The sequence below is a fragment of the Natrix helvetica genome (genome assembly GCF_964273705.1).
Source record: "Natrix helvetica genome assembly, chromosome: 4".
Lineage (NCBI taxonomy): Eukaryota > Metazoa > Chordata > Lepidosauria > Squamata > Natricidae > Natrix > Natrix helvetica.
In genome coordinates, this window is record NC_138550.1 from 32826153 (window position 1) to 32848975 (window position 22823).

Sequence of the window (22823 nt, forward strand, 5' to 3'; positions counted from 1 at the left end):
AACAGTAGGTGTTGTGATTAGATCAAGGGAGTCTTAGTTTCCATTGCATCAGTACATTGCAAAATATGATACAGACATTTTCAGTTGTTTTTAATCTTTCTACTATGTGGACCTCAAATTTTAGATTATAAATTGTAGAAAAGTTTCAGAACCTATGTGGCATCTCATAAATCTCCATCACAATTATTAAGTTAGTAACTAAGTCTGTACATTTGTTTTTGAATCAGAAAACTGATTTTCTGAAACTCTATTATAAAAATTTATGGGTATGGAAATACTGTATGAATGATTGGGAATTTTCTAGGTGGTTTTTTACTGTTAAGGCAGATTAGGGAGAATGATAATGTTTTCAGCAATGGTATTTAACATGCAGTAATTTTAACGAAGTTGATGGTTTAACACAGAAAGGAGAGGGAAACACAAAAGTTTGAATACATGTCCAGAAAAGAAAATTTCAAAATTGTTTATATAATGTTTTCCCAGGATGAATCTTCCTGAAGAAAGTTCCACCTATTTTTTATTGCACATTGCCCTGAGTCCTCTCTGAGCAAGATGGCAATTCTTAAATATGATAAATAAATTCTGTTTTCTGTGCAACTTGTAGTTCTTGTGCCTCAAGAAATAGAACCAAGAGCTATGCTGTCTCCAATGAAAGAATATAGTATAATAACATTGTTATATGATAACCTTATCATTTAATGTGATCACTATTACTTCTGGTTATGAATTCTATCATTTAAATGCATATGAGATAAATAATATCTGATCTGAAATGGCAGTATACAGATTCATGGTCCAATCTTATTCCTGAGAGAAAAATGCATCTTTCAAGCAATGTCATTATCCTTGCATCATTTTATACACATTTATGAGCATTATTATTTTGTTTATTGTGTGTGTACCTTATGATGATGGCAGAGACAGGCTGCTGAATAGGTGATTTATGGTTGTCTTAGGTTTTCCAGTACAATTCATATTGATTTATCACAGCAGATGCAATAACAATTAGCATCATTTCCTTATTAATTATCTACTAGCATTTTGCCTCGTTTGTGTGTTCTTTTTTTTTGTAATAATTTTTTATTGTTTTTGTCTTTTCATCACATATTACAATCTTTATATCAACAGTTTGTACAATGTTACATCGTTGTATCTATGTATGTTTTCCTCTCTTTACCATATATTACAATCATTATGTCGTCTTATCTATACATTTTTATGATATTTTACATATTTACCTACTTTTATATACAGTTCTATATTTATGTATATTGTTTTCAGCTTAATTGTTTTTCTTATTTTCCAACCATTCATACCACTTATTCCAAATTTCGTAGTATTCCGATTCTTCTTTGTCCTTTAATTTTAGGGTTAATTTGTCCATCTCTGCACAATCCAAGGTTTTTTTTATCACTAATTCGTCTGGAGGTGTATTATTTTGCTTCCAGCATTGGGCAAAGGCAATTCTAGATGTGGTTAATATATGTGTTAGTAGATATTTAATTTTTTTTGTGTAGTTCCCTTTAATTATTCCCCCGTTTGTGTGTTCTAACTTTTTTTTTAATTCAATTTTTTTTATTGGTTTTTTAAAAAGATTTCAGGGAAAAGGGTTTATAGGGTATGAAACATTTTGACAGCTACATCGTGCAGGGAGGAGAAGCCCCCCCCCCAGGTCTTGCAACTTACAAACAATGATAGAAAAATATCAGCATTTACCTAAGTATTAGCAGTTTAAAATTTGACACAAAATCATCAGTATGTTTCAATCATTTGTTTTGTATCACTTCCATAAAAATACACTGTAGCAACAATTGCAATAGTATTCCAAATCACTTTTGTGATCTGAGTCTTCTACCTGTTGCATCCTCTCTCCCATCCACTGGCTGAGCCTCAGCCCCTCCCTCCCTTGTTTCTTGTGTGACATCCCCCATTTCACCTAAAAGAGTACTATGTTTTTTAGCAAAAGCCTCTGCTTCCGCTGGTGTGTGAATTCTAATTCTGCTGCCCTCCCAAAAAATCAGCATGCCTTCTGGAAAAAGCCATCTGAACCAGACCCCATTATTTTTTTTTATTTTTTTTTGCTAAGAAGGAATATTTCCTTCTATTATCTCTTACTTTTTTGGGGATCTGTTTAAGAATGGTTATCTCTTTCTCTTTATATTTTAGTGATCCTCCCCTTTGAGCTCCTAGAACCTCATCTCTTGTAGTTTTTCTAAGAAATTTAATATGAACTTCCCTTGGGACGTTATGTGTTCTTGTGTAGGCCGAATTAACCCTATAAATCAGGTCAATGTCCCACCAAAGCTGTTGTTTCTCTCTATTAATATACTCTGCTAGTATTGTGGTCATAATCTCCTTGAAATCTTCATTCTCAGCTTCTGGCAAATTTTGGAACCTAAGAAAAAAAGATCCTTTCCAATTCCATTTTTAACATCTGGTTCCCAAATTCTGTATTCCCCCTCTGGATTGTCTTCATCTCATCTCTAATCCCAACCGCCCCCTCCTCCAGCACACCAATCCTCTGTTCATTCCGTGTGGTTTGCTGGTTTGTCTCTCTGAGCTCTTCCTTTAAGTCCTGCAATTCTTGTTTAATTTTGTCCTGTCCCTTTAAGATGTTTTGAAGCATCTGCTGGGTATGGGTGTTTCTAACTTGAACAGTACTTGCTGCTGCTTCCTTTTTCCTGGTTGCATTCCCTGCTATTTATTTAAGATATCTTTTCTACATGCAGAAACTCCTTTCATGGGAAATTACAGTAACTATTTAAAGTACTGCAAGGTTGTATGCATAGAATAAATTGTTCTTTTTTTCTTTTCAGAACTTGCACTGCATTGAATGTGGTCAGCCTAGTAGTTATGATCAATTAATACAGTCCTCATTTTCCCTACATAATTGCTGTTTGTATGAAGAGTGAGCCATAAAAATGATGTTTTTGATAGTAAACTAATGCAATCAATAATTGTAGAGGATAATTTGCAGGAGCCACAAGTAACACATTTCAGAAAATAACTGAAATAAAATACCGAAACATTGTAAAAAGTTATTTAATGAGACCTTTTGCAATCAGTACAAAAACTTAAATACAAAATTATTTCTTATTTTCATTTTTTATTTCTTTACCATAGTAATCTGGCCTAAAGATCTTTGAATTGCCCATTGTTCTCAAATAGTATGTGCTGTAATGCATTGAAATTTAAATAATGGAAATTCCACTTGCGATTTGTATACATCTATATTAGGATAATCTTTCAATTAAGCATGGAATTTTCATAGAAATAATAATGATTAGTCTAGTTGGAATGTTTAAATAAATGAAAAAGCACATGGATGTTAAATAACTCATAGATTACTTTTCCTATGTCAAGGAGAAATCAACTATCAAAGGAACTAGAATGGCCAAGTCCATTAATTCCTCAACTACGATAAAGCTAGAAGTACTTCTGTACCATAGATGCTTCTACTCAAACCACCCATTTGGATGTGGACTGTGTAAATGAGTATTTCATCCATATAAGGCTACCTCTAGCTAAATGGCTGCCATGGATAAAAGTTAGTTTTGTTAGGCATGGCAGAAAAGGACTTCCTTTTCAAGCTTTTCCTGAATAGATCCTTTGTCTATAACTTTTCAAGTAATAAGAGCAGAGATTCACTTGGTTAAATCCTGAGTGGAGATTAGACATTTCTACTCTAACATAGTTGTCTGCCCAGGAGTCCTTGCACTTCTTGAATACGTGCAATCGTTGAGATCTGGGCAGCCCTACACATGCAGCATCCAAAATATCCTCTGTGGATCAAACAGGTGGCACTGCACACAATGCTGTTGAAATTTGGATAGAGTTTTCACCATAAGATTTCTGTTAAGCAGAAGAAAGGATGAAGTTAGTCCCCTGCAGTTCCTCCTGTTAAACAACCAATCCACATGGTAATTTCATGCTCAACAGAATGATCCCAGTTACAGTTCTTATACATGCAAATATTGTTCAATAGAGCCACAGGATTTCAGCACAATCTATTCAGGTATATCTATGTCCTTCAAATATCCTTCTAGAATCTGTGTTAACTGAAAATGGTAATTGGGAGTGTTTTCTACTGGGATTTACAAATACTTTAAAACAGTTATGGAAGTCCTCATGTGCTAATCTTTGAAGACTCTTAAATTGCTAAGAAAACAAAAACGAAGACTTTCATCAGTAACTTCATGCTTCTCAGATGGGTTGCTATGAAGGATATGTTGCAAGTTTAGGAATCTGAGGTAATCTACTCTTTCATATACATCTCTTAATGGACTGGTTTGAGTTTCAGCTGGTTTAGATTTTAAAACTATCAGTGCTGGATGTTTGTTGATTTTCTTTTTTCTTTTTTGCCGTTTTATTTTTGAATAAGATTTTATTTTATCAGTGGTTCTTTGAAGATTTTTATCTTTAGTGGCAGACTGGAAATAGTTAATGTATTATTATGGTCAGTTGCATAGTCAACCAGATTTTAAGACTTGATTTGGCATTGTTAGCCACCTATTAAGTACTTCTGAAGGACCTGGGATAGTCAGATGTTGTTTGATGAGGTTAAGGATATCACTGTAGGTGGTAAGCTATTCAAAGTAAAGCTGCCTTTTGCAATTTACTGGTGGTGATTTTGTCAATGCAGATGGTATTCAATTGGTGCTCCAGATGTTTTGGGATTGCACACAAGGTATCTAATACCATTGGTACTAGTTTTGCTTTCTTTTGACACAGTCATTCCACCTCTATTTACTGGTCTTTATATTTCTTTATTTTCTTCAGTTCTTTCACTTCTATTCTGCTGTCTTTCTAGTGCAGGAGTGTCAAACTCGTGGCCCGCAGACTGGATGTATCACATGCTGGTCATGCCCACCCCCAGTTTAGCGAATGGGAAAAACATGACGACATGTGTTTGACACCCCTGTTCTAGTGTATTATCTACTATCCAGACTGTTTTGTCTTATCCATAATTGTGAAGAATGATGTGTTTGAATTCTAAAGTTCCAGATACTTTAGCTTCTTCACATTCTATTACTAGCATTTTGTGGTTCTACCAGTTCTTGCTTACAGGCAAGTGGTATTTCTTGCAGATATTCCAATGCACCAATGTTGCTACTTTGTTAGCATTGCTTGTTATCAGTCTGTGTGAACTTTTGTAGGAGCTTACTAAGTGATACACTGTTTCTGCAGATTCTTTGCAAAGGTAGGATTTGCTTTCTGTTGCTGGCTTCTCAATTCTAGTGTTGCATGAATTTGTTCTTAAGCCTAGGTCTTGCACAACCAGCATTAGCCCATTTGTCTCTTTCTTCACCTTTACTACTCTTAATTGTTGCCAGCACTTGTTTTTATTTGCTTTGTCTGCAATTTTTCTTAATGTACTGGCCATGTAATACTTTTCCATGCCATGCCTCTTATTATTATTATGTACACAACAATGTGAAATTACAGATGCCAGTTCTTTAGCCGTGTTGGCCTTCATACTCACTTCCCAATAACCTAGATGTCATAATTATTGGCATGGCATATGTGTGGCACTAATAATCAATAAAAGTTATCTATGCACTATTAAGTTGGTGCCAATTCTTGGCAACCAGATAGATAGACTTTATTCAGGATGAAATAATAATAGCCACTTTGCTGCTCCCATAAACATATGACTTTCTAATCTCCATGTATTTAAAAGCCATTTAGCCAAAATAGGCATTTAGGAATAATCCATAGGATAGTTGAACTGAAGGTAAATTACTCTTATATGCCATTGCCTTTATATAACTCATACTGGATAAATCACACAATATACAAAACTAAAGGACTGTTCTATTCTCAGTCATTGTAGCTACCTTTTCCAGTATTTGTTAAAGGACCTAGGAAAATGAACGAATAAACTTCTATTTTGAGCATATCAAACATCCAGTCCTATCATTTCTTGATCAAAATTTGCAACAATGATTTCCTAGTGAAAAAGGATCACTCATTCCCTATTTGTGTATCAGGTAATTCAGACTTACCTGATTTCAGAGACACATTGCCATTTTCTGTATTTATATTCTGTGATCCATAAATCAATATGAAACTCTTCATCTGTGCTGCACTAACATTATTTGGTTTGTAAATACCATTTTACCTCTAAGTCATTGATTTAAACTATTCCACAAACCAATCTGGAAATATAAACATTTACTTGTAATATGAATATGGTCTATTGCTTGCTGGAGAATAGAAATCAATGCCATAGATTTCAGTCAATTTGCTAATAATTAAATTGCTTTCTAACACTGAGATTTGTCCTTTTCTACTATTTTTGTCAGTATAACCAGATTAAAACCTTCACATAAAAAGAGAAACTTTGGCAAAGAGAAGTCGGTACATGATTACGGAGCCTTCTTGTAGTCATTGCAGTTTTTGTTATAAATAAATCTTTATAGTATTATTATAGAATAAATGTTTGTATCTTTGTCTATCACCTTCCACTTGAAAGTTTCACCCTAGAAGGAAGTGATCAGTAAGCACTGAATGTAAATCCTGACATGACATTATTTTTAATGCAAAAAAGCAGACAAATGTTGAAAAGATTCATTGTACAGCAGCAAGCCAATTAATGCTGGGCTTATCAATAGTTTTTCTTTACAACAAGCTGTACATAAAATGTTTAAATTTGTAATTTTATTTTAACATTGTACATGTTGGTCCAAAAATGATCAATAAATGCACCTTTCAATGGTATAGATTTGGAAACACAGAAAAAAGAGCTTTCATTTGATCTGAGTGTGCAGTTTACATTGGATACAATAAATATCCAGAAAAAGATGAGTGAACATATTGCCCAGCATAAAGTCCCGCCGCCTGTTCAGATGGCATCTGGATATAAACTCTGTCACCGTGCATCAGCTGAACAACGGCACTTCCAGAAGCTTGGTCCAGGAAACCTTTCTTGTATTCATCATATGTGTACATCAACGGCTCATTGTTTTTAAATAATGCTACCCAGACATTTCCCCCTTTGCAGTGTATGTGGTAAGCGAAGTAGTAGATCCCAGGAATTTCACAGGTAAAGACACCAGTCTGTGGATTATAATTCTGCCTGCCATTATAAAGGAGCTTGTCAAACATCACAGGAACCCTGACCCGTGGGAAAGGAGTGGTGAGCTCAGCCGTGAAAGCTGGCATCTCATAGGTGGTAGCGGCGGCGGCGGCAGTGGCGGCGGCACTGTTTTTGCTTTTCTTCCCCTTATAACCATATGGAGTCTTTATTCCATCAAGGCCTGGCCCTACCTCTGGCAAATACTGTCCCATTGCTGGCGGTGTAGTTTGCATTATTATTGGAGGGCCAGGAGGGCCAGGGGGACCAGGAGGTCCTTGGAGACCTGGCTGGCCAGGAGCACCAAGCGATCCAGGTTTCCCTGGTGATCCAGGCATCCCTGAAACACCAGGTTTCCCCATTCCCGGAAAACCTGGCGGGCCTGGTAAACCCCGTTCACCTTTAGTTCCAGGTAGTCCAGGAGGTCCAATGGGGCCACTTGGTCCTGCAATACCTGGGATTCCAGTAGGGCCCTGATGGCCTTGAGTTCCTGGCTTTCCAGGTTCTCCCTTGGGGCCCATCAGCCCATGAGCACCAGGCAAACCTGGCAAACCTTTGTGACCAGCTTCTCCTTTTGGTCCAATTGGACCAGGCAAGCCTCTCAGACCTGATGGGCCCACCTCTCCTGGAAAACCAGGTTTACCTGGGAAACCTTGCAAACCAAGCTCACCTTTGGGACCAATAGGTCCTGGAGGCCCAACAGCTCCATATTCTCCTTTTGGACCTGGGAATCCCATCACACCTGAGGGCCCCATTAATCCAGGCTGGCCTGGTCGGCCTGGTTCCCCTGGAGGCCCAGCCATGCCAGGTGGGCCCACATGACCTTTTTCACCCTTAGGTCCCAATGGGCCCGGAGCACCACCCATGCCTCGATCCCCTTTAAGACCAGGGAAACCTGGCTTTCCAATCCCTGGAGCACCAGGTGACCCTGGTAAACCTGGCAGGCCTTGTTCCCCTTTCCCACCTGGCATGCCTGACTGTCCTGGGATTCCATCTTGTCCTGGCTTCCCTATACCTGGAAGACCAGGAGGACCTTGAATTCCAGGACTCCCAGCTAAGCCCTTTGGCCCTCGTTCCCCTGGAATTCCTGGTTTGCCTACAGCTCCCTGAGGGCCTGGAAAACCTATCATTCCTGGTTTGCCTATTCCAGGAAGTCCAACAGGACCGGGAGGGCCTGGTAAACCAGGCGGTCCTTTTAGCCCTGGTAACCCTGGAATCCCCACACCTTTGTCTCCTTTTGGGCCTTGGGGGCCTTTTATCCCAGGTTGCCCTTTCATTCCTGGCTCGCCCTTTCCTCCTGGTTGTCCTGGTAATCCTCTGTCGCCTGGTTTTCCTATTCCAGGCAGTCCTTGAGGTCCTGGTGGTCCTTGGGGTCCTGGAATTCCCATAGATCCACTCTCCCCCTTTGGCCCCATTTCACCTCTTGATCCTGGAGACCCCATTGCTCCTGGTTTTCCTGGCATTCCAGGCATGCCTGGTTTTCCAATTCCTGGGTATCCTTGCGGTCCTGGTTTTCCTTTAGCTCCTGGTACTCCGTGTCCTGGCAGCCCTGGAGCTCCTGGAGGCCCTCTTGGTCCAGGCTCTCCAGGAGGACCCTGCTCACCTCTCAAACTGGCTAATGGCAATTCTGCTTTTTAAAGAGAGAAAGAGAAATAAAGAAATAAAGGAATATTAACTTTCATCCTGACTTTCATCTAGATGTCACCAATATGCTTCAAGAGGAATTGATGTATCAGCCTACTGGCTGGATTATTTTTACAGTATAGTTGATGTTCAAAAGGAAGGATGGATTTCCTCCTTTCAAAGAGCATTAGCAATTTTGTGATCAATGCTGCTGGCCCCCCAATTTTTATTTTTATTTTTGCTGTCCTAAATTGTTCCTGATGAATTAGACCCATATTCAAGTTGATATTTCTATGTTTTTTGATGCAGCAAAATCTAGAAAAGTAAAGAAAAATGACTTGTTGGAAGTTGGAAATCACATTGTGACTTCTCCGAATCTGGAAGATAAGGATACGGAAATGGGAGTGGACAAGAGGCACACCCCTGCCACTCTCTGTATTTCACTAAAATTGTACTTTGGCTTTAGTGCAAGTGACAGTCTTATATTGTACGAAAGACAACTAGCTGCTTGCCAATGGCCTCTCACAAGATCACACTCCAGAACCTGCCTTCTGAGGCAGCCATCTCACTCTGCCTAAAGCAGATATGAGAACATTTTGGTAACAGGACAGAATAAACTTAACATTTGGAAATGGGTGAGGAAAATGACCAATTTTGGTGTACAACTAGAAATGAGTTGAAAAAAAGGGGGATGTTTAAACATCTGGGCTTGTTGCCAACTCTCTGTAAACTTAAGCTCATAGCTGTTTCGGAATAAATGCACAAGCCGTCTTGCCTCCCCCCCCAAAAAAAGCTCAACAAAATATTCTTCACAAATGTTGACTTTTGCAATATATTCTACGCATTTGCATAAAGTTACAGTCAATATATGAAACTTGCCTTCTCTTCCATCCTGTATAATGTAATAATTATGATTCTGGAAAAGGACCAGAGAGGGTCATTTTCAACTCCAGCCTCAGCTATGGAACCTCATCAGGAGACCTTGGTCCAGTCACTAAGCCCACCCAACTTCACATCTTGCCCATATTACCTTTCTGTTTCTTTGAAATCCTCTCCTTGCCAAGCATGGGGATCTGTGGAATTTCTTTTATATACTGAGGTATATATTCTTTTCCATACGATAGGTGTGGTCCCTCCTTTCCCATGTGCTGCATTGGCACTCCATCTTTACCCAGTGGCATGTGAGGTACTTGTTGCCCAAGGGGTTGGTACTGTGGCACTTGAGGAGGCATCGGCTTGATCCCATAATAAGCACCAGCTTGGATAGATCTCAGTAGCCCAAGGTAAATGATTAGCCATGTAGGTGCTAGCAATATAGCCATAATCTGCAACAACAAATAAACCGTTCTCAAAATAGAAAAACAGCAAGAACAAATGTAAGAAACTTAATTTTGGACAATGAAAATTATCCCCGGTAAGAAGGTATTTCCTTTTGGTAATCTTTTTAGCTATTCTGCATTAAAGCAAACAGAGCTGGTTTTAGGTCTTATGCATCCCTATGGTATTTCTGGCATTTTAGCTTTGGAAGCATAAAGATAACGATGAACTGCTAAGTTATATTTATAATATTGCTTTGGGAAAATTGTTCCATTACATTGCAGAATATTAAAATGATGATTTTCAGTGGGAATATAATTTGAGTTTCCAACAGTGCTTTGGAAGATGTTTTGATGAAAAAAAATAAGGGGGAAGCTTTCAAGATTTTTGTAAACATGTAGTTGTTTTGAAAAAAAGAAAAAGAAAAGACAAGAAATGATAAAATACAATAGTTCATGGAAATGTTTGCATAGTAATATAACAAAACATTAAAAGTAATTGTGAAATAAGATAATATAATAATAATAATAATAATAATAATAATAATAATAATAATAATAATAATAATAATAATAATCTTTTATTTCTAGACCGCACCCTTTCCTAAGCAGGACTCGGGGCGGTGTACAGTCATTATTGAAACCATATACAAATACATAGACATAGACGTAGACGGAGGAGGTAGAAAATATACTGTACAATATTTAGTTAAAATACAAATAAAATTAAAATTCCCTTAAAAAATACCCCAATAAAATGTTTGCCAGGAGGTGGAAGATGGAGCTATAAATCGGCTAAGCCAGCTAATTGGAACAGGTGGGTCTTAAGCTTCTGTTGGAAGGAGCGGAGGTCGTTAGTAGTTCTAATATCGGGGGGGAGGTCATTCCAGAGGGTTGGGCCCATCACAGAGAAGGCTCTACTCCTAGGCGTCACCCGCTGGCACTGCTTGGCAGATGGCACCTGGAGGAGTCCCTCCCTGTGAGAGCGGATAGGTCGTAGAGATGTGTGAGGTGAGATGCGGTCCCGCAGGTAACTAGGTCCCATGCCATGGAGCGCTTTGAAGATAGTAACCAACACCTTGAAACGCACCCGAAAAACCACAGGTAGCCAGTGCAGCTCACGCAGGAATGGTGTTATATGGGAGTATCTTGTTCCTCCCATGATAACCCGTATGAGACAGTATGAATATAATTATAAATTTGAAATGGCAGCCTGCACTTGTTGAGTCTTTTAGGGACTGGGTATATGGCAGGAAGAATCCCTGTTTATTAAGGATCCCTGTGTTATTTCTGTGCTGAAGAATTTTTCACTGAGAGAGCCCCTTCTCCTGAAGACTTAGTTGTCCCAGGAGAACAACAGTTTCAAGGAACCATAAGGTAGAGCTGAAGAATTCAGGGCTTTCAGAAATTGTCATTCTAGGTCTGATGCCCTACAAGATTGAGAGGCCATGTTTAAGTGAGGGGAAATAAAAACACATCATCCAGATCACAGGCACACTCTGTCTTGTGAGAATGAGTTTTTGTTGTGGCCTGACAGCAGCCAGCAGAGCTGGCAGATTCGGACACTGAGGAGGTTAAGGAGGAACATGGACCAGTCCTGGAGTCTGAAGAAGGCTCTGATGAGTGCTTTGCGTCGGAGGCAGAGATGGGGCCAGGGCCAACTGACAGTTATCAGCTGCCTTTGGAGTCGGACATCAGTGAGGCAGATGAACAGCTGGAGCCTGTTCCCAGTGTGCGCATGTGCAGAGTTTCCAGACGAAGGGAACAGCTAAGGAACAAGGGTCAACTTGGGAGTAAAGCCACAGGAGGACGGTGAATGGTCCATCCCATAGGAAATAAAAGAGGAGCAAAAGGGGAGGCTGTTTGCAGGAGACAATTAGTTCATTCCTGCATTCTTGCCAAGTATTGCGGCGTCTGAAAGATATTGGCCTGACCACTCTCCAAGCCTGATAAAGGTCGGTAATTGTGAACTACCATGAAAGACTGTGGGCCGGGACTTTGCTGGAGAGGAATTAATTGTAAATTAAATAAAACGGGTTTATCAGGACTCAGACTCGGCTTTGTGCTGCTGGGGAAACCGAGATCAGAATACTTTTCTCCAATTTATATAAGAATGCCTATGATTGGAGCCTAAATGTAGTATTACAAAATCTAGTGCAAAGGGGCCAGTATCTGTAAGAAAAATACCCCAATTCCCTTAAAATCTGGTTTCCTATATTGATATTTACAAATTAGGAATGCTCTTTTGACAGAGGACCAAATTTTTTCAAAGAAGAAATAGTAAGATTACTCAAGAAATCTAGTCTGTTTTACAAAGTCACTGTTATGCTATAGAAATACGTATTTAATTTTATGGTCTCAGAAAGTAGTATACTATTGTCATGAACAATTATACAAATATTTTGGTTAACTTACTTTTAAAAAGAGTTGCTCGTACCCTTCATTGGTCTATAAGAATTGGGTTCACCATGACTTTCAGTGGTAGTCCTACAAGTTGCTCTCTTCTTATTAAACCAATATAATTTAGACAACCAATAATGTGTAATGCCTTATGAATCGGTTTTCTTCAAGTCTTATATGTATGAGTAGTACAAAGAGTGTCACCATGATATTTGAAAGCCAATATTAGCATCATTAGACAGGACTTTCTTGTCATAAAACACAAATTAGCCTGTGTAAAAAAGCCTACTAATCCTCAGTCTCATTAATAGTACTTTCGCTTTCACTGCAAACATATTGGTGGATGTTTTTGCACTACTCAAAATTTCCACTCTCCAGAACTGGTCAGAACCTGCTGAAAACCACCTTTAATACCAAACTACCATAGAGACTATGCCAGGAACGAATCTCATAACATACTTATTTTATTTCCAGAGGTTTGCAAATCATCAATTACAACAGTGATAAATTCAAGTATTTGGTCAACGTTTTTAATGTTCACCTATTATACTCCTCAAAGATCTTTCAGGAATCCTTTGCTTCTGATCTTTTTCTGCTGCAGTATTTCAGCAAAAGACTCCCTTAGTTTTATTCACCCCAAAACCTGTCTAAATCCTCAGTAAATTTAAATAATTTAGTAGTGCATAACTTGTGTGTGTTTTAAATAGCCTTTTAGACTGTTTCCTAACTGTTTGGTGATAACATAATAAGCTTATTCATGAACAACTTTCTATATGAAGAACCACCCTTTCTGGAAAGCAGGCCTTTAACCAGGAATATTTGAGAAACTATTATTCAAAGCTTCGTGTCTTTTTAATCGTCCCTAGCGTCTAACTCGCTCCTTAAAATTTTCAGGGAAAGTGTATATGGAATTATTTCTAAAGCATAATCATAATTTCTATGGATTAGGAACCTTTCACAATTCATGGGCAGCAGAAAATAGAAACCAAGAAGCAATATTAGTAATTGTACACTAGATGGAGTGTTTGTTTCAAGATAGGAAATCCCATTATTTAACTAACATTCATTTTAAAAACAAGATGTGCTTATTGAATAGTAAAAATAAAATTGTTATCAATTGCTTAACATTCCAATATCTTCCTTCAAGGTAAGCTTTCTTTTCAAGAAAAATCACATTATCTCCAACTTTCAAATTTAATGCTTGATTATATGAAATCTTGTTCTGCAATTATTGCAGCTGGATAAGCACAAAGCTTCAAACAAAATAATTTTACTTCAAATAAATCATATTATTCAATGAAATACAGTGGGCAGGGCACTAAAGCCTCAGGAATTTAGATTCATTTTTGGCACATATTTTGTTATAAAAGTGAAAGTTAAGAACAAGCAATTTGGGATTTGGAGGCCCACATATATCGTATTAAAATAGCTGAGAAGCACATACTGTGAAAATCCATAATCACACCCAGCTTTCATTCTTTGGTTTTAGTCATCAGCTGACAACTGTTTAAAGTCAGCTAAACCAAGAGTTGAATTATTAAGCAAAGGTGGTCAGAAATGTGTGTAAATTTAATCAGAATATTTCATGTAAATGCATTTGATATTTAAATTCCCAGGTATTATTCCTTTTAAACAAGTCAGTCTTTGTTACCCAGGTGGATGTAGCATAGTTTTAGCATGATATTAAATTGATATGAAACATTTATATTTAAAATTTGCAATAGGACTGACAGCATTTTGGAGCGTGTTGGTGAAGAAGACTGACTCCCTTTGCAAATCCTTAAAATAGAAGTAGTAGCTTTTCTCAAGTTTTGTATGGCTACCACAGTCAAGTTGTATGTACGGTCTTGGGAAAATGTGCTTGATTGAAAGATTTGCAGGCAAGTGCTACATTTGCAACATTAGACATTTTGAAGCACATGTTTGCTTTCAGTCCAAAGTATGCAGAGACCATTAAAAGGGCTATTCATTAATCTGGGCCTAATCTGAAACTCTTTCCAAAACAAGTAGACTAAAATAAAGATAATCGGGGCAGTTCGCATATTTTATTTCTTTGCTCAATGTTTCATTTGCATATTAAAACATATTCAAATAAATAGTAATTGTGAAATGAATGTACCCGAGGAGCAAAAAAGGAAATTCAGAAGATGTGTGTGCTCTGAGACTACATCTGCACCTGAGGGTAGAACAAGAAGCAATGGGTGGAAACTAATCAAGGAGAGAAGCAACTTAGAACTAAGGAGAAATTTCCTGACAGTTAGAACAATTAATCAGTGGAACAACTTGCGTGCAGAAGTTGTGAATGCTCCAACACTGGAAGGTTTTAAGAAGATGTTAGATAGCCATTTGTCTGAAACAGTATAGGGTTTCCTGGCTAAGCAGGGGGTTGGACTAGAAGACCTCCAAGGTCGCTTCCAACTCTGTTATTGTATTGTATTGTATTGTATTGTATTGTATTGTATTGTATTCTATTCTATTCTATTCTATTCTATTCAGGGGTGGGTTCTGGCACCCTGCTGGTTCACTCGTGGCTGCGCCATGTGTGCACATGAAGTTGATGCGCATTGTGCACACATGATGCACGTTGAGTGTGCTTGATGCACATTGTGCGCACATGATGTGCGTTATTTGCGCATGCACAGTCCAATAAAAATTGTTCTGCGCATGTGCAGAAGCACAAAACAAGATGACCGCGCCTATGGTGCCGGCCAGAGAACCAGTTCGGGGGTGTGGCAGGTTTGTATCGCTGGCTGTTCCAGCGACCCAGGCCGCCAAACCACTACTGGTTCGGCTGAACTGGTCCAAACGTGTAGGAACCCACTGATTCTATTCTATTCTTTACCACACTTATTCTGAATCATATAGTCTACTCTGTTAGCTCCAGAGTGAACTGCAGTGTAAATAATTTCAAAGCATGTCCTAACACATATTAACATTTTTGGGGAAAACTATATAAAGGTTATATTTTATTATTTTCTTTGCACAAAAATCCTTGTGTACTAATCATCACACTTGACCAAAAAAAGTATTCAATTCAATCCAATCCAATCTCTCCTACAACTTACTTTGTCTTTTTTCCTTCTGAAAATATCATTGTCCTTAAAACAAAACAAAACAAGAGAAATGAAATTCTCTTTTATTTGTAGAAGATCTGAACTTTCCAGAACTCATGCCTTATTGGAAAAAAAAAGGTAAATCTATTTGTGCTGCCCTTAAAAGTCTCACCACTGTTGGAAGCATATTGAAGATAATTTTCATATTCAATTTTGTGTTCAATCAAGGAACTTTCTACCATAGAAAGAAGTTTTTAAATACAGTGTGTGAGGCTAGATTAGAATCGTTTAATATCACTCTTGTTTATGGCTCTCTGCTGTAATCCTGTGGTTTTATGGCCTGATACTTTGTCATAAAAGACTCCTTTCTTTTTTTTAAAAAAATATAATTTTCATTGAAACGTTTAAACAAGAAGATAAAAACTAATATAAAGTAAGGAAGACAAAAGAAAAAGAAAGACAAGAAAAAAAGAGCTTATTTTCCCCTTTGAAAATACTTTCTTTTCCAGCGCTTTTTAAAAACCAGCAAAAATGTTACTGGTCTTTCATCTTCTCACTTTGATACAATTCACGCTGTGTTTTCTTAGCCCTTGCCATCATGCTGCTTTATGGGCGATTTGTCTTCAATAACTAAAGCTGTCTTAAAGTTTGCATCTTGAGCCTGAGTTTCTGCCATGTACAGTATTTCACCACACTGTACTTTGATTATCCTTTCCAAGTGGGAATGCAAAACAATAGCATCTCTTATTTTCTTTGCTTTGTATTAATTTTATAGCTCTTTAGAAACCCAGGATCCCAATCCAAGGGAGATGTTCAAACCATGAAAAATGTTTTTACAGTATTTTTCTTGAAAATGTCTCCTGCAGTTAGAGCATTTTCATTGGAAGGGTTTTTTTTTTCCCCATTGCAAAGGCGGAATCTTTCTATAATTTGCTGTGACCGGTGGTAAAAACAATAAATAAATTGATTGATTGCCTTGTCTATAAGCTCCTTCCAGTTCTGGAATAAACTATGTCTGCCCAAATAACAAATGAAATGTGATGATTTACTTTGCAGAAAACAACACATAATAAGGTGTGTGTGTGTTAATGTCTCATTTCTCGCTCTCGTTTTCATTTTATTCTAAGGCATTCTTCCCTCAGTCTGAGTCCTCCACATTCACAGAAAAAGAATACCCTCTAACAACAAGGCTGTGGGTCAAGATGGTTGAGGAATAAAGGGAATAAACCTATATGGCGAGCATGACATTATAGAAAGATGCTCTAAAGCAAAATTTGCTTGTTTGTATCTTAAAGCCATGAAACTGAGGTCCATTAAACCAAAGGGTTAATATGCTGCTTCTATGAAAATTTTTCATATATTACCATATTTCAGTTACATAAAAGTTTTCTTTTCCCTGTTTCCTCCTTAGTTTTAGAATAGCACTATCTTCTGCCCCAGGGATATACAGTATCCCTGGGGCAAGGAAAAGAAAACCTACCTGGAGCCTCTCAATGTTGCCAATAATGTATAGTAATTCATGTGAATAAAGTTGTAAATCACTTAATATATGAGAAATAATAATCTATATTAGGTTATTTCAATTAATTACATTTAATTGTCATTCAAGCAAATTTTGTTTCACCATGGCCTCTTTCCTTATGTTGTCCTGACCCTGCATATATTGAAATTCCCAGGATATTACTCCCAGTGTGGTGTTTGACCTGAAAAAGTTTTCTCAATCTTTCCTTTATGGCAAAGGAAGCTATGCATGAGTCAAAAAATATCATTCAGAGCTGATCTATAGCCGATTCTTACTTTCCAAAGAAAATCGGGTGGTGGGAAGATGCACAGATGCTATTTCCTACACAGCCCTACTACTGGACAGAAAAAATAATAGTGAGAGTCTCCTATATATTTTAAGACATTCTGGGTGTTTTTCATTTTCAGAAGATAGAGTTATGAGCGCACATAACTTTACAATCCTATATTACGCTGCTGCTTTAAAGTGTGGAAAAGGAGCCTGTCACAAGTGTTAAAATGAGATCTGTCTACCAGTCCAAAAGACTTTTGCATGTGGAATGAAAAGTGATGTGATCTTGACCTTTGTTTCAGGCATCAGCATGTCTTCAGCCCATTGTATAGTCTTAATATATATTTTTATAAACAGTTGATCACAGCTTGTAAAATTAGTACATAGGACTGAAAATGTCAAAACAAAGTTTTTTTTACACATAATTCATTGAATTACAATAGCAACCAGATTGTTCCATACCTGAAGAACAGGCTTTTTATGTTTGGCTTTCTAAAGAGCATTATCAGTCAAGCACCAACACTATAAATTGTTGACATTCTTTTATTTGGAATTTCTCCTTAGTTCTGATGAGAAGATAATGGGACTTCAACAATTTCAACGATACACGCGAAAATGAATTTTCTTTTCAAGCTCTCTCACTGTTTTGTAATTGAAAATAAAATTGAAATGGAATCCATATATTTTAAGTGGCTTAATGATAAAATCCTTTCTTTGGCAAAACAAAGTAAGTAGAATAAACCAGAATTTAGTCCATATTATAAATTAACAATAATGACTAAGTATTACATTCTGGGTATTGCCAACAAGAGGTCTCCATTGGATAAAGTCCAACTCTGCATCCTAAGGTAGATTAAGCTGCTTTGAACTCTCTGTTTATACTCTAATCTCATTCTAGGTCTCAAAGAACCTATAGAGTTTCAAGGACCACACAAACAAGAGTGTTCTATTGCTTTTATAAGATTAAAAGGCATAAGCTACATGCAGGAAACATTAATATAGATTTAAAAAACCCTTACTTTTGGTTTCAAAATAAAATAATAAATAAGAAAATTCTTCCACTGAAATCTAGTTAATTCACAGAGAATGTGCTAATATGGAATCTTAGAAATTAATGCAAGAATTAATTTTCTCTAAATCCCAATCTAGGGTATGTGATAAACAAACATCTAAATTGTGCTGAGTTATATATACATTATATAACAATGTCATTTTATACCTAGATTTATTGACAAAACTCCAAGGCCAGAATCAAAACTCAGCATCCTCACTCAATTTACAGAGGCCTTAGGCATTCCCAGACATGACTTCAAAAGCACTCAGATAATTAATTCTCTGTCACTCTCCCAGCAGGAAGAATGGGGCCTGGAGTGACAGAAAACACTCAAGCACTCGGCAATGCAGTGTGGTTTTGTGTGTTTAGTTTCTTTCCTGGGAAGACCTAAAACCACACCATGCAATTCCTTTGGCATCCTAAAGAAGATTCACTGCTGAAATCTACCCTGTTCTGCATTTAATTTAGTTATTCTCAGCTCAGAACATCTACCCCAACCAGAAGCTGAGTTTAAATATCATTTCAGTTTCTCACAGGCTCCCTGACTTGTCATCATTTTGGAACTGGGTAGAATATTAAACACATTTTTTATATTTACTGTATTTTTCACATTATAAGACGCATAAGACCATAGATGCATGTTAGCTTTAAAGGAAGAAAAGAAGAAAAAAAATCTGCCTGTGCCTCCCAGCATCCATCTGGTATTCATATGGCTAGTGTCCTTGCAGAAAACAGGAAACAGCCTAGTCAGCTTCAGCCCATTATCGCAGCCCCAGCACGTGGCTCATCAGGGCTCTGCTCTGTTGCACCCACCACCGGTCAACTGAGCTGAGCTGCTGCCACCGCTGGGGAACATTGGAGCTTTTGCAGCTGATTGGCGGTTGGATAGGCCCTCCTGGAATACCGCCGATCAACTTTTCTAGGCGGCGAGAATTGCTGCCACCTCCTATCACTGCTGCCTATCGCTGCCACTGCTGTTCACCACTGCTGCCATTCTCCTCCATTCACCACCATTTGGTGCCATTCTCTGCCAATCACCACCATTCGGTGCCAATCTCCGCCGAATAGGTGGCAATTGGTGGTAGCAAACGGCGCCAGTGATTGGTAGCGGTGATCCCTGTAACCTAGAACAGCTGATTGGCAGTATTTCAGGAGGCCGATACACCTGCCAATCAGCTGCTCAGTAGCAAAGGCTCCAGCTTTCCCTGGCAACAGCAAATGGCAGCAGCAGTGACAGGCAGTGCTAGTGGCGAATATTGCGGCATTTCACCAATTTCCCTCCGCCCACTACAATATTCGCTCTATAAGACACACAGACATTTCCACCCATTTTTTGGGCCGAGAAAATGCATCTTATAGTGTGAAAAATACTGTATGTCATACTTCATAATTAAATACCAGTAGATGACTCCATGATAATCAGACAATAATATTTGTAACAAAATGTGGAAGGCTGGGTAAACACTCACCAATGTTACACTGTAAAATAGAGTGCAGTTGATAAGATTAAAGCAACCATCAGACAAGCAGTTAAAACACGGGTGAAAATTTAGAGACGTAAACTGGAAATAGAAAATCATTTTAAGTAATTGTCATATATTCATAATTTCTCACTGCAGTTAGATCTCTTGTTGCTTCTTTTCCATCAAAGAAGAGACTCCCCAGATACAAAAATCAATACAAGTATAACCTTTTCTGCACGGGAAGGAACACATTTATAATTCTTTCTGTAGGGTAGCCAAAGACTGCAAGGAATCTGGTATTATATAATAAAGATGATAATGATTCTAAAGGAATAGGAATTATTAAGGTATTATATTAAGGTATGATAGATTTTTTATTTTTAGATTTTTTTTTCCAAGAAAGAAAAATACGGAAGAAAATTTAACAATCTGCTACTAAATTACCATGGCATGATCTTAGAGGTAACTGGAGCTGCATGGGCCAGAGACCATGGACAACACTGATGCCTTGCAAGATCCCAGCAAGAGTTCCTCTGGACATAATTCTGTATGGCCTGAACATTCTTCATAAAAGGCTGAAGTTAGTGCTTCTCATTATAAGCCACTGAAGCCATTAAGGCTAGAGGCAGTTCCAAGATCACCCCTGCTCCCAAGCTGCATAACCTCAAATGTGTTGAATCCTCTCTTATAAGACCCAATGATAGTCCTAATTTGCTCATCTGTCTATTGCTGCTCTTGGTTGAAAAGCCTTACCAGAGCTCTTCAAGAAAGGAGCCCCCCACCCACCCTCAGAGGATACCGGGCACAAGCCATTGTTGAAAGGAAAGCCAAATGAGAAGGTATTTAGTTTAATCTAGCAAGAATGTACTAAACAGGACAGAAAAGAGAAAGAGCGAGTGATGTGAATGGTGAAACTATTCCTTCTCTATTTGAAGAAATGTCAAACCAATAACTAGTCCTGCCAAATCTTCCCTAAAGCCAAAAGGTTTGTTGAGGAGGATTTGATGCTTCTGTGTTTGCTAGGCTGATCATGCTATGCATTATTTTTTGTTCAACTAACATGTCTTTTTTCTTTGACTGTTTTTTTTACTGTTCCCAAACTCATCCAGACATTAGGGACCACTGGAGTCAAAGATCCTGCAAATAAAACCACAGTCCAAGCCAAAACTAGTCAATATTATAACAAAAACGTGCTTTTCAGATTCTCTCAGCTTCAAAGGGATTACAATGGTCATAAAACACATTTTTGGGAGAGAATTGCTTCAGACCAAATGCTATTTATTGGGCAAGGTTTTTCAAAGCTATATAAATACATAAAGGGCTCGGTTTAATGGAACACCATTTTTGACTTGATTATTCTATGAGCTGCCTTGAAAATTTTATGGAAATAATACCATTATTTGTTTACTTGATGGATTTCAGGTTACATTTTTAGTTTTGCACATTTTAAAAAAATAAACACTCTACTAAATTACTAAAGTAAACTATTTGATTATGTTCTGTGACATATAATCTTGTAAACTGCCTTTTTCAAGCAAAGTGCTAATCTTTTTAAACAACAAGCAATCTTGTTACAAGATGTAATCCATTTTGTCAGATGTATGATTAATCCAAGAATAATTATGTATGATGAGAAAAATGAAACATAAGATGTAGTAGATATTTCTACTGATCTCATATTGGCACAGCCTTTATGAACATCAGAAAGAACAAAACACCCATAGTTAGGCATTCCTTCTATTGGGGACACCAATGTGACCAAAAAGAATGTTTTATTTTTTGTTTTTGTTTTTTTAAAATCAGAAAGTCTATTACAAAAAAAAAAATCAGGCAAGAGGGAAGAAGCAAAAATATCTCAAAATTGGGTTGGATATTAAGTCTGAAATTCATATATTCATATAAGATGGGACTGGCAGAGTGAATTTATTTGTTAGTGGTAAATATAACACTGAACATTCAAAGATGGTGTCTTCATTTGTATATGAAAGCAAAAGATTGTTGCCCCTGTCATATAGACCTGGCTGGAAGAGGAGGGAGGAGTGCTCCTTTTAGAGGTATGCCCAGCTGACATTCAGACAGGCATCAGTGTAGGGATGGTGGAGTGGTGGTGGTCATCTGAAACTCATGGGAGACATCTGGGAGGTTCTGCTCTTCAGATTGCTGGGCTGAAACATTTTGTCTTGGGTTCTAAAAAGGCTCAGTTGAGACTGTTGCTGTTGTACCAGACCAGTGGTGGATTTCAAATTTTTTTAGAAACCAATTCTGTAGGTGTGGCCTATTTTGTGGGCATGGCTTGGCAGTCATGTGACCACGCAGGAGTGGGCAACTTGTAAAATGTGTTGAAACTCATTTAACAACGCTTTTGCTTAGCAACCAAAATTTTGGGCTCAATTGTGATCATAAGTTATCTTTCTTTTTCTTTCTTTCCCTTCTTTCTTTCTTTTTCTTTCTTCCTCCTTCCTTCCTTCCTTCCTTCCTTCCTTCCTTCCTTCCTTCCTTCCTTTCTTTCTTTCTTTCTTTCGTCTCTCTCCCACACTTCCTTCCTTCCTTCTTTCTTGTGTGTCTCTCTCCAACTTTCTTTATTTCTCTTTCCTTCTTTCTCTTTCTATCTTTGCCTTTCTCTTTTGTTCTCTCTCTCTCTCTCTTCCTTCCTTCCGCTCTTTCTCTCTTAATCTTTCTCTTTCTTTCTCTTTCTCTCTCGCCCCCCTCTCTCTCGCATACACAGACCCTTTTTATTTTGCCAGCTGGGAGGCTGGCAAAGAAGCCTCATTTTCCCTGCCGCCGACAGCTCTTGGAGGAAGGAGGCCCCGGGCCTCATTTACAATACAATACAATACAATAGTAGAGTTGGAAGGGACCTTGGAGGTCTTCTAGTCCAACCCCCTGCCTAGGCAGGAAACCCTATACCGTTTTCTGCCTCCTTCCTTGAGAGCTGGCTTCGAGGGTGGCCAGCCTCTCCCGCCACTACACCCTTCACTCGCCTTCCACCTGGAGGCTCTGCCGGCAGTCGCCTCCCGAGAGAAGTTTGGGAGAGATGCGCAAATGGC

At 38.1% G+C, this 22823-nt stretch overlaps 1 protein-coding gene across 3 annotated transcripts in view; it reads right to left on the reverse strand.

Annotated features, from left to right (window-relative positions):
• Nucleotides 1–3026: 3026 nt before the first annotated feature.
• Nucleotides 3027–22823, reverse strand: part of COL8A1 (collagen type VIII alpha 1 chain) — a 99089-nt gene continuing 79292 nt past the window's right edge. For 2 of the 3 annotated variants that reach the window (XM_081951130.1, XM_081951129.1), the window contains exons 4-5: nucleotides 9729–10023; nucleotides 3027–8705 (exon numbers count right to left, since the gene is read on the reverse strand). In XM_081951130.1, coding sequence (XP_081807256.1) covers nucleotides 6772–8705; nucleotides 9729–10020 — 2226 coding nt within the window. In that variant the 5' untranslated portion in view covers nucleotides 10021–10023 and the 3' untranslated portion in view covers nucleotides 3027–6771. The remainder of the gene's footprint in view (nucleotides 8706–9728; nucleotides 10024–22823) is intronic. The other variant, XM_081951131.1, reaches the window with a different exon arrangement.